At 45.9% G+C, this 17,020-nt stretch overlaps 1 protein-coding gene across 1 annotated transcript in view; it reads left to right on the forward strand.

The window, feature by feature from the left end:
* Positions 1-17,020, forward strand: part of FRAS1 (Fraser extracellular matrix complex subunit 1) — a 97,284-nt gene that overhangs the window by 26,147 nt on the left and 54,117 nt on the right. Inside the window, 11 exon segments of the mRNA XM_033060063.2 lie at positions 1,534-1,641; positions 2,933-3,025; positions 4,092-4,251; positions 4,654-4,787; positions 7,167-7,250; positions 7,852-7,953; positions 8,049-8,240; positions 11,302-11,391; positions 11,842-11,989; positions 14,455-14,598; positions 14,848-14,982. Of these exon segments, the coding sequence (XP_032915954.1) occupies positions 1,534-1,641; positions 2,933-3,025; positions 4,092-4,251; positions 4,654-4,787; positions 7,167-7,250; positions 7,852-7,953; positions 8,049-8,240; positions 11,302-11,391; positions 11,842-11,989; positions 14,455-14,598; positions 14,848-14,982 (1,390 nt within the window).

Here is a 17,020-nt window from a genome sequence, read left to right on the forward strand (position 1 = left end):
TTAAAATTTTAATAAGCATGAGTGGTCAGAGGTGAAGGTTTAGGAGAACCCAGAGATGGGGCACTAAGTCTGCCCCCTCCCTCCTCCCCACTCCTGGTTACTGTGGCTGGTTTCCCTGCAGGGAGCTGCCAGCTTTCAAACCCAGAGCTCTGCTGGAGCCAGAGGGATGTGTGTGTTAGCTGAAGCTTGGCACACACATCACTTAACCTTCATTTCTTCTCTAACTGCACCATAAATCTGCTGGCAGGGATGATGTGAGGGTTGCTGTTCTGCAGCCAGCTGTCTTCCTGAGCAGGAATTTCCATCCCTCTTTGCCTTGCCTGAGGGGCTGGGCACCTTCTAAGGTCAGCATTGGCACTGGTATTCCATTATCAGAGAATCTCCCTGAATTTCTGGTGCTGTTGGAGTGTTTGCAACCTGTAGATGACATTTGCCACAGAGAGGAGCACGGTTTGATGTGGGAGAAATGCTTCTGGAAAGCAGGGGAGAGACACAAGGATGATTTTTTTTTTTTTTTCAGTATTTTTGACTGTCCCACTATTTACAGGTTGCCACTTTTGATCCAGCACCCCACAGAAGTGCCCGAGCGAATGACCTGGTTTTTCAGGATATTTTTTCTCTCATTAAGCAGCCTAATGGGCCTTTAAGGCACATTTCAGTGTTTTATCATTATGCTTAACAGTTTTAGGAGCTAGCTGTAAATGTGCTCCTGGCAGTCAGCTGTTAATCATCCTCCCTAGCTTAATTTGCCTAAATCCTGCTTTGTACTGTGAGTAAATTGAAGTAAATCACTGCATGGTGTAAATGAGCAGCAAGGTCTGGTCTCCTTGCAAACCCCTTAAAAATGAGCCTCTCTGGCTGGGATAGGAGCTGTCCATCCTCCCCAGGAAAACACCCTGTGTGGTGTCAGCTTAGCCCAGTGTTTGTTACACAACAGGGACAGGGATTGTCCAGCTGCAAACAGTGTTTGGGGTGAGAAACCGATCCTCCTCTTGTGGAGGCAGCGTGGGATCCTGACCTCAGCGTGGAGGGAATGGAAAGGGTCAGGCATGGGTGGTGCAAACCCTGGTGAATTAGCTGTGGGTGTTCCACTTGGGTGCACTGATGGAGCAGTGCTGACAGCTGTTTCCAGCTGTGTCCCACTCCCTGCTTGGCCACAGTCTCCTTGGTGGTGATTTGGGATAAACGTGCCCAGGTAAAGCCAGCAGTGGATTTGCCTCCAAGCCACCTCTGCTGCCTGGGATCACCCTGCAGTGTGGGCAGCCTGAGCCTGATGCCAGGGAAGTTTTCCAGAGGTGTTCTGCTCACCTGGGTTTCCTGGAGGTTGGATTCTCCTGCTGTTGGAGCTGATTATTGGCCATGCGTGGCCTCGTCTTTCAGCTGCTGTTGGAAACTGTTGAGTGAAAAGTGCCAATGCTGGGCCTGATAAGTGTGTGGGAGGGAGGGAGGGGGCTCTGTTGCTGTGTCTCTGTGGAGCTGTTTGAGACATGTTGTTCAAACAGGACACAGTCTCATTCCCAGCTTTATTTGCAGAATAACACGCTCTGGAAGCCGGATTCTTGCCAAGACTGCCGATGCCAGAACAGCATTGTCACCTGTGAGCCCACAGCCTGCAGAGCCCCTCAGTGTGACTTCCAGAAGGTAAGGGGTGAGTGCCTGTGGCTGCCCAGAGCCAGGCACAGGCTCTGTGTCCTTGCAGCGCTCCTTGGAGTGAGAACAGTGGTGTGTGAAGCCTTTGTCCCCTTCCCAGAGGCTGGGTTTGATCCCAAAGGAAGCCCCTGAGCTGGGCTCCAACCTCCCAGCATGAGCGCAGCTTCCAGTCCCCCTTCCTTTGGAGGTGGGGCTGGGCTCCCTGGAAGGTGCAGATGGGCACTTTCCACTCTGCTGAGCAACAACAGAGCTGAGATTGTCTGTCCTCCTGCTTCTTCTTCCTCGTGATGGTTGCTGAGCCTTCGTTGTCTCCTGCTCCTCTTTGTCTGGGTCTTCATTAATTGGCCATGGAATTGGTCTTGCATTAACATCTGGATTGCTGGGGTGGAGTGCACAAATAGCAGTGAAAATGAGTGTTTTAAAGAGGCTGTCAGTGTAATTATATGGCTTTGTGAGGCAGGTTAAAATGTTTCCCAATATGACAGCACTAATGAGGAAATAATTTTGATTCTTACTGGTTTCCCCCGTTATCTTTGCTGTGTATTGATTAAAGCTAGTAGGAGTTTTTGTGCTAAAGAGGAGGGAAATCAAGTGCTGCCATAGCACACCTAATAATGAGTGCACTAGATAAAATGGTAAAAATGAGATAAATGAAAAGGTGACAGCTTTAAAGCTCAGAAAAGGAAATAGGTTTATAGTGTGAAATGAATCTATGATTCCTTGACATGGGCAGTCTTCAAGACAAGATGTTGAAGTGTTCCAAAAACATCTTATTTAAACATTGAAAAGGATCACCAAGGATCTCAGAAGAAAAAAATCCTTTCATGCTTCAAGACTAAACCACCAACAGAAAAGCAAGGTCAGAAATTACCATCCCTCTCCATAGTTTATTTCTTTTTTACTCATTATGGGGTTTATGCAAATATTGCTGATCTTGTTTCAGCGACATCTGTCCCCTGTTTCTCAGTGGCCATTCAGTGAAGAATCTTGAGTTTTGTCTTGAACAAGTGTTTCCATTCTTTGAAAACTGGTTCAGCTGAAGAATTCCCAGCTGTACTCTTGGGGGTGTAAAATCTGCTGTTATTTTGAGGATAAAATGTCAAATACACAAAGTGCTGTGCCACCTCTCATGGTGGTGTAGCAGTGTTCTGTATTTCACTTCACACCTTTCCTTTCTGAACTCAGAGCACCAGGTCCAGCAAGACCTCATGGCTTCACTTTCATTTTAAAGTCCCTGTTTGATGTCAGCTGTTTATTGGAATCCTGTTTTTATTTTTTTTAGGGAGAAGTGCTTCAAATAGCCCCCAACAAGTGCTGCCCTGGGTGTGCCTCCCGAGCTGAAGGATTTTGCCAGCATGAAGGACAGATCCACAGCGTGAGTGCTCTGTCCAATTCCTCAGCAGGGACAATCCTTACCTGCTTTTAACTGTTTGTTTCAGCCACTGGAGGATGCTGAGCTGGTGTGCAGGGGAAGGACAGATCATTGCATTTATATCCTGTCAGACAGTGGAATTTAACAGGAGTTTGGTTGCAGAAAGTGAATGTGTCACTGAGCAATTGTGTGTCCTGCATGGCTTAATGGGAGAAATTTCCCCCCTTGCTCCTTCCCTTTGCTGATTCTGTGGATGACTGAGACAGTGCAGGAACATCAGAAGGGGAGCAAAGCACAGTGAACTTGACATATTAGCTGTGCTCAGAGGAGGCTTTTCTCTCAGCAGCCATCTCTGCTGCCACAGATTGATTGCTGCTCTGCGACCTGGGTGCTGTATTCTGTAATCCTGAATTATTCAAGAAGCAGGTTCTGGGATGTGCTTGCACCTAGGGGGGCTGAAAGGCCAAAACAATCAGAGTAAGTGTCTGGAGATAAGAAAAAAATCAAGATTCATGGGTAGTAGTTAATGAATCATGTCAGGCAAGTGGCAAATGTGGAAAAATGGCTTAATAGCAAACTCAAGTCCTATGTGTGGTCTCTTAGAGACTTTTCTGTTTGACAAGAGGCAAGTCAGGCCCAAATCTCAAGAAATGTGCTAAAATGCCCAGACACTTTTGCACATGTACTCTGCTCTTCTCCACCATGAGACATGGCCAGCATGAAGCTGGTAAAAACTAAACAAAAGCTGGAGCAGGAGGGGTAGCACACCCATCCCATCCTCTTCTTGTGTGTGATTTGCTGGTACTATGTTTTATCATAATGCATTATATTTCTGCTTGTGCTGTTTCTGCATTGTCTGGTGCTTTTGTCTTTTGGCTCTTTTTGAGCCTGTTCTTGGGTAGGCATCCCTACAAGAAGGATATGGACATATTTGTACCTACAATCACTGTCACATGGCCAGAAAGCCACTTTTTATCAGTGCCAAGTCTCACCCTTGAGAGAGGAGGAGGCTGAAAAGGGCCAAGGCTCCTTTCCAGCCTCACAGTGCCCTTGGTTGTGTTGTGTGCAGCACGGCACGCAGTGGGCCAGCTCGGGATGTGTGCACTGCTCCTGTGCCCACGGGAAGGTGACCTGCAGCCCCAGGACCTGCCCAGCCCTCACCTGTGCTCAAGGGGAGCTGCAGGACACTGCCCAGGGCTCCTGCTGTCCCACCTGTGTGGGCCCTGGTGGTGAGTACTGTCTGGTTCCTTTGGTCTGAGCCCCAAATCTGGAAAGCTTTTCTTTTCTGCTTCACTTTTGTTGGGAAGACTGCAGCCAAGCATGTCTCGTAATTCCCTTTCTGTCCTGCTGCCAAATTTATATTTTTAATAGCTTTACCCATGGGCCAAGAGGTGGGGACAAGCTCTAAGCACTGAGCAGATGTGCCTAAGATGTCCTCATTTATTAAAATTAGATTAAAATTGGGAAAAATACCTCAGGTATTTCCTATGCACTTGGACTGCAAGTTCCAAAGCTGCTTCTTTTCAGAAACTGCAGTTTTGAATTCTGAGATGCACAAAAGCTGTGTTTTGATCAGAAAGAGATTAAAGGGCATTGGAAAAGAAACCTTCCCTTGTTTTCCTGTCCCTTAGAGCCTTGCTCCTTCGATGGCCGCGTGTTCCGGGACGGCGAGGGCTGGAGCCTGGGTCGCTGCTCCAGATGTGTCTGCAGGGATGGTGCAGCTCAGTGCTCCACAGCTTCCTGCCAGCCCCTGCTCTGCAGCCAGGTCAGCACCTCCAGCCTTCCAGGAATGTCCCTTAGCATCTCCAGTGTGCATTTCTCGGGCTGGGGAGCAAATCAGCAAGCAAAGCTGCTGGGTGACAAGTGGGTGACTTGGAAAAGAGATGTTTGACCTGCAGAAATGGTGTGCAGTGATGGTGAAGCCTGTGTGTCTCTTCCCTAATCCCTTCTTTCCCCAGCATTTTATTTTTATCATCCCTTTGCTGGTTAATTAGGCGCAAATTCTGGCTAAAGAAACTGCTTTTTGTTTTCTACTCAAAAAATTGATCTGGAGTTGATCAGGAAATGTTTTTATTTCTGTTGAGTGAAGGAATGAAAACACAAGGTTTGTAATGTGGTTTATCTTTTGATTTGCAGGTCTTGTTACTTTTTGTTTTTTGTACAAGAGCTCTGGAAATAGATTTGAGAGTAGTGGATGAAATTCTCCTTTTGCCTTCAGGAGTTCAGAAATACAAGGCAACTTGAGCTGAAAGAAAAGTCTCAGAGCAGTGTTCCTTCTGTGTGCTTGTGTTTAGGAAACACCAGAACTGGGAAGAGGAGTTAGGCAAGCTCATGGTTTTAGTCCAGTTAGGAGAGCAGGGACACTGCTGTTTCCAAGGACAAGTGATGAGTTTTTAGCACTTGTGCAGGGATCAGCACAACCAAAACTCTACAGGACTCTACACAGCACCCACACAGGATTAGTGCTGATCACAGTACTCCAGACTCTGGGCAAACCACTCAATTTTGGAATTCTTGTTATTGTGTTAAAAGTGCTGAGGGATGTGACTGTACTTTCTGGATCTTTTTCTTTGTACCCTTGGTGTGCTCCTTTGCATCAGCAAAACTGTGTCCCTGGAAATCCTTCTCTGACCTTCACTTTATGTTTCAGGGACTGCCATTTCCCAAGAGTTTTAGGTCTATTACCATGCTCCAATGATGAATCCAGAAGCTCCCTGACTGAGAAGTCTTCACTGAGAAAATCAAAAGCAGTGCTCATAAACCTTTTTCTCTTCTGATGCTTTCCCAGCTTTCTGTTACTGGACCAGATGTTTGTACAATTAACACTTTTTTTTTTTTTTTTTTGGATAGAAGAAACCCCACCTGTTAGTGTGTGTGTGTGTGCTAATTGTGTTTTGCTTTGTCCTGAGATACTCCATTAGTATTCATTTACTGAATTAAAACAAATTTCTGCCTGCTTTAGATCCCTCCTTTCCCACTGCAGGTGGACTGGTGTTACCTGCTGAGCCATTGCACTGATGTTTGATCAGCCAATCATTAGGATCTCATTTATGGAGTCAGGAGTGACTGTGGTGTTGCTGTGATGTATTTGAGAGTAATTGGCTGGCAGCATCCAAGTGAATGCAGCAGACAACCAATTCTGGTGGTATTCCAGATATTTCCTACCAAGGACATTTCCTGGTGGAAGGGACATTAGCAGGATGTGCAAGGAAGCTGTTCTGGTCTCAGTCACACCTAACATTTTCTTGCATGGGCCTTTATCTCTGTCCCTTCCTTTGTTCTCCACTCCAAAACAAAAATTCTCCCAGGATTAAACTCTCATCTTCCATTTTTCAGGTAACTTTGCTCTTCCCTAGGTGCTGAGGGAGAAGAATACCAAAAATTCCTGTTACATGCCACCAAAATACACAAAAAAAGTCTTTTACCTCTTCTGGCAAATCTGTCCTTGTTCACTTTTGTACCAAGTCTTTCTTTGAAAGCTCAGGATTTGACTAATGAAGAAGATGAGATGGTGGGATGCACATTGACTGGGAGCAGTGGAATTAGACAGGATTTGGATGACTGGAGTTGGGGCATGCAGGAAAAGTTACATTGGTGTGAAGTACCAGCCTTTTGCAACATGATTTAAATCCATCGTAAAAAAATTGAAATTAGAAAAATACAGTTTTAAGGATAATTTAGCATCTGCTCAGACAGTGTGGATGGATTTAACTAAAACAGTGCAGATGCCTGAGAGGTGGTGAGTATAAATCACACCTTCAAAACCTCAGAATGTGGCAATTCTAGAAAAAATCTTCTCATCCATCTCCTGCTTTATTGTGCTTCCCTGCACAGCTGTATATTTATTTTTCCCTCTGTATATCTGTATGCCTGAATATAAGCACTTTATGTCATGTTATGAATTTATCTGCATCTCTCCCTGGATTCAGACCATAGTTGCCATCTAAATGAGCCCAGAAAATGAGGTGGAGGAAACATCTTTGAAGCCTTTGACTCTGCCCTTGTGCTGCTTTTTGGGCCAAAAGGAAGCCCTGAGTGCCAGTGGGTTATCCCATGGATGCTGAATGCCTGGAATTCCAAGCACTGATGCTGACCCCATGTTGACTGCTCACACTTTTTTCCCTTGTCTCTGCCTTCTGTTTAGGAGGAGGTCATGGTTCTGTCTCCTGGAAGATGCTGCCCAGAGTGTGTCCCAAAGCCCTGCTCGGTGTTGGGAAGAACATTCCAGGTGATTTGTGACAAAGCACGCCAAAACCACTCAAGATTTTTGGCACATCTCTCTTTCCCTTCTCCCCAGCCTCTGATTTCCTGCCAGCACTGATAGCTTAGTGCAAACACTGCTTTTTTCCCTCCTGGAAAGGCAGGAGAGTTGAAAGAAGTCAGGACTTGATAAGGATTTGCTGGGCAAAGCAGATGAGGCACTTTGATTTCACACTTGTTCTGAAGGAGGAAAGCAGAAAGCACTGGTGGTCAAAGTATTTATAGCTTTCATTGTGTCATCTGGAATTAATTGAGTGCATTATTTAATGGATGTGGGATTTTCTGTCAGTGATTTTTTTTGGGCTAATAATAGTAGTTCAGGCCTCCCCAATGCCACTAGCTTGCAGTTAATGGGACATACACACCCACAGTGTCATCTAGACCTCAATCCCTCTTCTCCCTGTTTGCTGAGCATGTAGAGATCAGCATTTTTCAAAGAAAAGTTTATTATCTGATACAGACATGCAGAAGGAGCCATCATATTCCCTAAGCAGCTCAGGTTTCTGGAAGGAATTTGGTTGTTTTCCAAGAGTGTTTAACAACTATATATCCATGTTCTTTTTCAACAGCATGGAGAGCAGTGGAAAAAAAATGCCTGCACTGCATGTGTGTGTCAGAGAGGGGAAGTCAGATGTGTGAGGGAGACCTGTGGCTCTGTCACCTGTGAGCAGGTACTGAAAAATCCCCCACCTCTGACAGCCCAGCTGCACCTTCTGCTGTGCCAAGGCTCCAGCCAGCCCTGCTCACTGCTGGCTGATGTTTTCAGGGGGAGAGGAAGGTGCAGCGCCCTGGGAAGTGCTGTGAGGAGTGTGTGTCTTCCAAAGGGAGCTGCCTGCATGGCAGCACTGTCAGGTACCATGGGGAGATGTGGAACAGCACCCACTGTGACTTCTGCGTGTGCCAGGAGGGGCAAGTCACCTGCCAGGCAGCTGAGTGTGCCAAAGTGGAGTGTGCCAAGGTGAGAAAGGCTTTCTTCTCAAGGCTTGGGATTTTTAATTTTTTCCCCTCCCTTTTTCTTTTTTCTCGACTTGAGACACTCAAAGAACCCGCCCTTGTTTTGTGCAGTCCCCTCAGAAACATTTCACAGGGGAGGAGAGCAAACCTGGAACTTCCCATGCACAGTGGGCTTGCATTGTGAAGCAAACCAGTGTGAACCAGTGACTGATTTAACTTGGATTCCCTCCCACACTGGGAGGGTCAGACACACAGAGGTGATCACTGGATTTACCAGGAGCTGAACATGAGGAAAATGGTTAAAAGTTCCTTTTATCCTCATTCTGTGTGCTTCACTGAGGTATGGATATGGAAGTCAGAGTTCTACTTTTCCTCACTTTTTTCCATGCCACTCTTAGCATGGAAGTGAAGCTGGCAAGGTATTTTATTCCCAGTGCTGTTTACTCCAAAGCTAATACCCTCCCTGCCAGGTTATGTTCTATTTGCTCTGCAGTGGCTGTGCAAAATGCATTAGATAGGGTTGAATGCTTCACCTCCACATGCACAAATATGCTTTGAATTGGCTCTTCTTGCAGTGGGATCAGACTTCTGTGTTGTTTGTCACTGCATGGGCTGAGAGGATTGGGATTGCTCAGCCTGGAGAAGAGAAGGCTTTGGGGTGACCTAATTGTGGCCCTCCAGTACCTGAGGGGCTCCAGGAAAGATGGAAGGACTTTTTACAGGGGTCTGGAGTGACATGATAAGAGGGAATGGCTTCACACTGACAGAAAGTAGGTTTAAATTGGATATTGGGAACAAATTCTTCCCTGTGAGATGGTGAGGCCCTGGTACAGAAACTGTGGCTGCCCCATCCCTGAAGTGTCCAAGGCCACTTGTCCCTTCCAACCCAAACCTTTCTGTGATCCTGTGATCTGTTTCAGTTGGTGGGCTCCTACCTGCTTTACACCTACTGCTCCACAGTGTCAGTGAGGAAAAGGGAAGGAATTGTGGCCTCCTGGGTTTTCAGTCTCAGTGGTGATGCTTTTCTGCTGACCCTGCTTGTGTGTGCTAAACCTTGAGCAGCAGCACCCTTGTGATGTGTCTGAGGTCCAACATAATGGTTTCACTGGATTAGCTTGTTTTAATGAGCGTTCAAAGGAGTGAAAATCCACACACAGGCTCCCAAACAGTACAAAAACGGGTACATCAAGGTATAAAAGTCTGTGCTCACCTGTGACTGTGCCTTTGAAACAGCAAAATGCTCTGAGTGTGGGACCCAGAGTCACCCCTGCCGTGGTGCTGCTGCTGATCACCGACCTCAGGCTGCCCAGGGAGATGAAAAGTTGTGGTTACCATAAAATCTCGTGCACTTGCAGGTGTTGGAGGGAGCTGCCTGCGTGCTGCTGGCTGTAAATTGGATCATTTACACTAATGATGATGGCGTGCTGTCATGGCTCAGTGGGGAACATTAGTTAATATTCATGCTCACATCTTGGGTACTGACAAAAAAAAAATCCATTATTCAGAAAAGCAGCCAGGGGTGTTTTCCAGAACAATAGCTGGAGATGTTAATGTGTAGGGTTCAAAACTCCTCAGGTCATGTTCAGCTGTAGTTTGCCTCAGTAGTGCAAGATGTGCATTAATTAATTACAAGGAAAAGTGTGCTCAAAAAGCAAATGCCATGTTTTCTTTTTCCTTTGTATTTTCCCTCTGAAGTTGCAATCTGTTTATTTAGGCACCTGCCTCAATAAATCAGAGCTGATGTGAAGCCAGGAGCACTTGGCTTTGTCTCTTCATAATTTCCTGATCACATCATCCTATGGAAGTGTAATGAGGCCACAGACAGGAACTCCAAGGGCTTCAGCTCCAAACCCTTTCAAACAAACTTGTCCAGCAAGGTGTCTGTGGTGATCCTGACCTAATCCTCAAAAAGCCATTTTCAGCAGGCTGTGAGCATGTTCTCAACCTGGAATATGATCAATCTCTCCCCAGCAAAGCCACAAGTTATCTCCCACAGCCTCTCCCTTTTCTGAGCTTTGGCAGGGCAGCACAGCTGCATTTTTTTGGGCTAGGCAAGCCGTGCTCCATGGGTAGTTGCTCCCAGTTTTCCTACAGCCTGTGTTTATGGATGTGGGTGGGGATGGGAGAGTTTACAGTACACAGCAGTGACACGAGATCCAAACCCTGCCAGAGGCATTTTGGAGTAATTGAAGAGCAGAAATGTATTGAAGCAGCAGAGTGAGATTTAGGCCGTGGGTGGTCCTCTGTGATTAAGAACCAGGTGGTTCCTCTTCTGTTCCCCTGCTCAGGAATGCACCAGGGATGTCAGAGTGTGGCCTGACTTAGGTATTCTCCCTTGCTGCTGCTCCCCTGTCTGGGTCTTTAATAATTCCTGCACAAAAACTGAGTGTGCCAGTGTGGCACAGGGAAAATTATCCTGGAACACACACCTGGTTGGCATAAATCAGAAAAACTGCTTGGTGATGTTGGAAACCAAAGTATTTCTTGTGAGCTGTGTCCTGTCTCTCTCTTTTCTAAATATTCAGCTTCCACTTGGGCACAAAGAGTTGTGGTGAATTGGGGCACTTTATTCCTTTTTCCTGCTGCTAAATTCTTACCTTCAAACTGAAGTTTTTAAAGTGGAATCTGCGGAGCTGTACAGTTGTGACAAAGAACAGGCTTTTTCCATCTGGGATAAATAGAGCATGTGCTTTGAAATTCTCTGGGGGAAGTAAAAGTAGAACATTCAAAATGAAGGTAAGCCTGTGTGCATTGAAATCTTGAGGTTGGTCCAGTGAAATCCTGGTGATGCACAGTAAAGGGGGGAGTGTTTCTCTGCGGGATTCAGGGATGAAGTAATGGCCTTATCACTGAATTCTGAGCCTTTCCTGAGGTTTGTTCTGCAGCTGCAATAATTGCCAAGCACATTTTCCAAACTGTACCTGCAGAGATGAAGTGGGATAGGGAGGAGATAAGGTGAAATTAGATATTGGAGATTGCATTCCAGGGCAAGAACTGCTCTGCCTCGGCATTCCACCGTGGTTTTGGTTCCGTTGGAATTGCTGCAACCTTTCTCTCCTTCACAGGGTGAAGAATTAATTCACTTAGAGGGGAAGTGCTGTCCTGAATGTATCTCCAACCGTAGTTACTGTGTTTACAAAGAACATACCAAAGCTGTGAGTATCCTTGTACTTTGCAGCAGGGAATAGTGAGTTCTGCTCACAAAGGTTTCGAGGGGCTGGCTCTCCTTCTCTGGTCTGAGAAGGATTTTATTTCCAAGTGTAGCAGAAAAATAATCCATTAATATTATCTGCAGATTGCTTTTGCAGTTTGCACAAACACTTGTGTGCATCTGCTGCAGAATTTCAGTTTTCCTCGGTCTCCTTTGTGCAGTTCAATCAATCATTTCCCTTCAATATTTAATATCCCTACTCAGAGCTTTCCTGCACATTTCATAATGATAGTTGATTTTAATCCTATCAAGTAGAAGCTACAGAGTTTTTTTCCAGTTGGTGCTTTGTCTTTTCTGGGAGGAAAGCTTTGTGATGATTTAAAATGCCTGCTGTCTCTTGGTGTGTCCCCTGCCCCCTGTGCTGTTTCACCCTGAAACCGTGCTTGTCCCGCAGGAGGGGGAGAGCTGGGCAGAGGGGCCGTGCCAGGAGTGCCAGTGCCGGGATGCTGCGGTGACCTGCTTCCAGCGCTCCTGCCCGCCCTGCCCGCGCGGCAGCCGGCCTGGGGAGGCCAAGGGAGACTGCTGTCCTCGCTGCCAGCCAGGTACAGAGCCAGGGCCCTGCTGCTGGGATCCCTGCTGCTGCAATCCCTGCTGCTGGAATGCACCAGCCTGATCCCCGAATCTTATCGCATTTCCAGTGTTCAGTTGCTATTTACAGTAATTTCACGATTATAAGCCGCACCATTTTGACTAAAATTTTGGTCCGAACCCAAAGTGCGGCTTATAATCAGGTGTGGTTTATATATGGACAAAGAATGAAAAGTTGCTGTTTTAGTTTGGAGGACAGGTGTCTGCTGAGAAAGGCAGGAGATTCTCTTTGAAATTGAGAATGTAAACCCCCTCCCTCCAAATTATTATAATTTTGAAATCAAGGGGCTCTCAGGCAAAGGAATAACAGTTCTTTACTAGGGAAATTAAAATAGAAATACAGCACTACAAAGAACAAACTCCAAACCCTGACACAGTCAGATACAACCTGACACTTGTCAGGCAGGGTGTTGGCAGCAGTCCCATCCCATGGTGGCTGCATCCTCCTGCAGTGACAGATGTGGCTCAGTTGGAGCAGTGCTCCTGTACAAGGTGCAGTTTCCCTCCGGAGCTCCAGTGGGGATGTGGAGAAATCCGGTTTTCCTCTGGAGTCCAGTGGAGAAAGGGGCTCCCTTAGTGTCCCAAACCCTCTGTTTTTATCTTGGTAAGAAATGTTGGGCTCTTCCCCCTGGCTGGAGCAACTCCCAATGGGATGCAGTAATTTTATCAGTGCCACAGTGGGACTCAATGGCCATGAGCAGAAAATGACTCTCTGGAGGAAGGATGGGTTGTGAAAAGATAAAGAACACTGCCCCAGCTGGTTTATAAACATGGCCATTAACAGGAGATATCCCCTGGTTTAAGTGACAGCTTTCTTTTGGCATAGATTCTCCTCAGAGTTGGTGTTTTGGAAGTGTTTTGTCTTTCTCTTTTTTTCTTCCACTGCTCCTTTCTGAATCCTAGCGTGAGTTTTGGGGTTTATGGGCTGCTGATTATTTCTTGGGAGTGGAAGGAAGAAAGAATGTGCATGCACTACCACAAGCTCACCTGAGGCTGAATGGCTGCCAGTTAATAATTGTTTGGAAAGACTAGCATAGCCTTGGCTTATATGGTAATTTTGCCTATAAATTCCTTTTTCTCCAGGATATTGTCATTCCCCTGGATTTACATTTCGTGTTTGGGAGTCTAGCTATGGGTTGCTCATTCTTTTTTGGTAGCTCTTCTTGTTGCAGTCATAACTTAGGTTTTATCAGGGTACTCCAGTTAATGCTTTATCTCAGTAAAAAAGAAAATAGCTTCACAGTTTAACTGTGGTGGAGTGCCTGGGCACGTTTGCCATCTTCTTGTTTTAAAGCTTGTTATTTGCTGCATGCTAATGGAAATGCAAAGCACTAGAGAGAGAAAAGTGAGGAAAACTGGGTTTGGACTCTTCTAATGGAATTGTCCTGGATTTTTGAGAGGGAACAGCACAGGCTGCTGAGGAAGGGATAGATGATAGAGTGTTCTCAGCACCTCTTCCTTCTCTGTCTGCTGGTTATCCTTGAAAAAGTGGCCATTTAGCTTCCATCATGGTAGCATTTTGGAAAACCCAGGTTTTGGAATCATAATATTGGACATACAGAACCTAGCCTGCATTTTTTGTGTCCTGAGAGGTAACTGGCAATTTCCCTTATCCAAACCTGCTCTTTTCCCTCTGTGATTTTTCTGTCTTGCAGTGTTGAGGGATGAGAAACAAATGCAGAATGCAGCCTGCAGCAGTTCAATCTGTGAGCCCAGAACACCAGCCCCTGCTGCATCTGCTTCCATAAAGCCAGCAAAAATGGATTGCTGCTTCTCAGAGATGTGCTGGGGGAAGCTGCCAGAGAGAGCCCACTCCTTTTCAGCCAGGGGAAGGCAAAAAGCCCTGGGCACTGCTGGATTTATGTTAAAACCAGCAAATATTCCCTCTCACTGAGGGTTTTTTGGCTTGGAGCCTCGCTGAGAACGCTTGGCTGGGGCTTTTTTGGAGGAAAATTGTTCTGTTCTGTGTCTCTCCAAGTCCCTGTGGCCAGGAAGTACTACTGGGGGGCTGTGGCATCAGGGTTTTTCTGGAGGGGGAGCAGTCTGACCTGGCATTGACACAGAGTCATGACTTACTGCAGGCTTTGACTTTAGGAATCTCAAATTCAGGTTGTTTCGGGCCGTTAATTCCTGGTGATTTAAAATTTTTTTACTGCTGAGAAACCATGTGGACAATGAATACCCTTTTAATCAATTGCCTAGAAAATCTGAGTCTATATAATGGCTTCTCACATACTAAACAGAGCAATAAAACATTTAGCCCCTTTGATATAATCTGGTGTATAAAATCCCACTCCAAAGCCAACACACCTTGTACCACCTGGAGAAACAAGGCATGAATTTAATTCTGATTTCAGAGTTGCATTGTTTTGCTCCTTCCTGACTGCCAGCACTGCTTCTGTGTGTCCCCCTGTGGCAGGTGAGTGCCACCCAGACTGTGTGAGCTGCTCCCAGGACTCTGAGCACTGTGACTCCTGCCGGGACCCCGGGAAGCGGCTGCAGGACGGGCGCTGTGTGGAGATGTGTGAGCAGGGCTTCTACCAGCACGGGGGGGCCTGCCTAGGTAACTCCTGCAAGGGCTTAAAGCCTTTCTCTCTGCATGCTGTGGGGCTTCATTCTAAAGGGATGCCTGGCTTTGGTTGGAAAAGCATCCAGGCACGTGCTGCGTTGTAACCAGGAGACTTTGTGAGGTTTCAGATGGAAGAACAAGCCAATTATTGAACTCCTTAGCTAAAATGAGGCAAAATCCTCTTTGTTTTGTCAGACCAGGGGTTTGGGATTGATTTTTCTTCTCTCTCCTTTCTCCTGGAAGCCTGCAACGAGACCTGCTCAGCCTGCACCAATGGGTTTGAGTGCTCCTCGTGCCAGACACCACTGCTGCTGCAGGACGGGCAGTGTGTGGCTTCCTGTGCCAAGGGCTACGTTCAGGATCAGCTCCTCTGCACAGGTACCTCAAAGCAAAAAGGGCTGCACTCCTCTGGGCTGTGAGAATCTGAGAATCCTCTCTCTTGAGGCATCTGCTGTTGACATAGGTGTTAATGTTCACCCTAGAGTAAAGGAGGGAGTGAGTGAGCAGAGAGACCAAGCCATGCAGGGTAAAGCTGATCACTGCTTGGGGAAATATTCATGGCAGTTCCTCAGTGGATCAGTTCTGATGTGTTCAGTGCAGACTGCCAGGCCTTTCAGGATGTGGTACTTTGAGGTGTATAGAAAATTGCTTGGATTGGCAGGACTCAGGAAATACTTTCTGAGGAAGTTTCCTGCTTTGTTTTGCCACACTGTGCGCTCTTCCTAGGAGTGCATGGAGCTCACTGCTCTAAGGAAGCATTTTTACAAAGTAAATTGGCAATTCTGTGAAACACTGAGATGTGTCTCAATCCTTTATCTTAGCAGTTGGAAAGACTGAGTGAGATTCAGAAGTTTAGCTTTCTCTTTGATGGAGCTATGACAGTGCTTTTATGAGCTTCCCCTGCTCCTTTGAAATACTTAAAACTTTTCCCAAACTGTAAAGCAGCTGCTTTTTCATCATGGCAGTTTAATTGTTTTCTCTAAAATTAACACTTTTCCTTTCTTGATGTTGGCCTTTTTAGAGGGCTTCTAATTATTTCTGCAGCTCTGATTCAGCAGAGGGGTGGAGCAAATGCTTAACTTCTGAGCCATCGCTTTAATTTCTTTGGAACTAACCCTCCTGCTCAGAATGAAATACAGGCTGGGGGCTTTTGGCACATCTCAGGGCAAAGCACTTCAGATGGTAAGTCCAGCTTCCTGTTCTGAAGTGGTTTCCCTTGAAGAGCTGGCCACTTGTTTCAGGTTTTGAAAGTCTGAAAAACCTCTGTCCTCCAGCAGCCACTACAGCCCAGAGCACCACTGTGAATGTATAAATAGATAAGAGAGACCCAGTCCAAAAGAATTTATAGGCTTAAGTGTCAAGTAATCTTCTACTTCATTTGGTTTTATTTTACCATTTCCTTTCCACCTGTTTGTGGTGTTTTAATTGGCAGTGCCCATGTACTGCTGAAGGGGTAGGGAAAGGCTAATGTTTCATTTTATTGCTGGTTTGTAGATTACTGATTGTACACTCCATCCAAATTTGCATGCTTGTAGCTGAATGTTGCTGGGAAAATTTGTTCCTCTTTCCTCAAGGGAATTAAACCAATTTGCTTTAGTTCTGCCTGGCTGCATTTTCTGCATAAAGTCAAACCAGTGGAGAAAGTCTTACATTTCAGATGCGGTCTGTAATTCATGGCCATTCACTCCTTTCCTTGTGTCCTCTTTATTCCTGCAAATCTCTAATCAGATTGTTGAGAGGGGCCTCACACTGCTCCCAAAGATTTTCCTCATAATGGTTTTAACATCCACAATAAGCATGTTCCAAAATCCCAGAAAGGATGAACTAGACTGTGTTAATTGCTATAGTTCCAGTAAACTCCCTCTTGAGGAATTCACTCTGGACTTGAAAGAGATTTAACACCAGGTTTCTTGCTCTATGCTCGTGTTGGAACACTGTTTGTCTGCATTGTAGAAAAACACAGTGAATTAACCTTTCCTTTTGTTCATGTTTTGTAACAGCTGGTCTAATTGAGGCTCTTTGGAATTTTTGATTGCAGTTGTTTGATCTCTGCCCTATTTTAATCCTGCACTGGGGCTGTTTTCCTGCCCCCATCCCTCCACTCTCTTTTGTGAAGAACTAAAACCATTAAGAGAAAGTAAAATTGGGAATGAAAGGTAATAAGTTCAGTTATGTAGCAGTGGATTTAAAGATCATGGTAGAGTTTGTGTCAGGCAGAGTGGTGGGTTGTCTCTTGGCAGAAACAGAACTCCCCCACCAAAGCAAAGCAAAGGGAAGCAAAAATAAACTGTGTCTGCATGGTAGAATGGAAGGGCTCAAAGGACTTGCAGTGTTCAATGCTCTCACTGCATTTTTCTAACTTAATTATTTATGTTTCCAGGATTATTCAAAAGCCCGGGCAGAACTGGAGTGTTTC

This window comes from Catharus ustulatus, chromosome 5 (assembly GCF_009819885.2).
Source record: "Catharus ustulatus isolate bCatUst1 chromosome 5, bCatUst1.pri.v2, whole genome shotgun sequence".
In the NCBI taxonomy this organism is placed as follows: domain Eukaryota; kingdom Metazoa; phylum Chordata; class Aves; order Passeriformes; family Turdidae; genus Catharus; species Catharus ustulatus.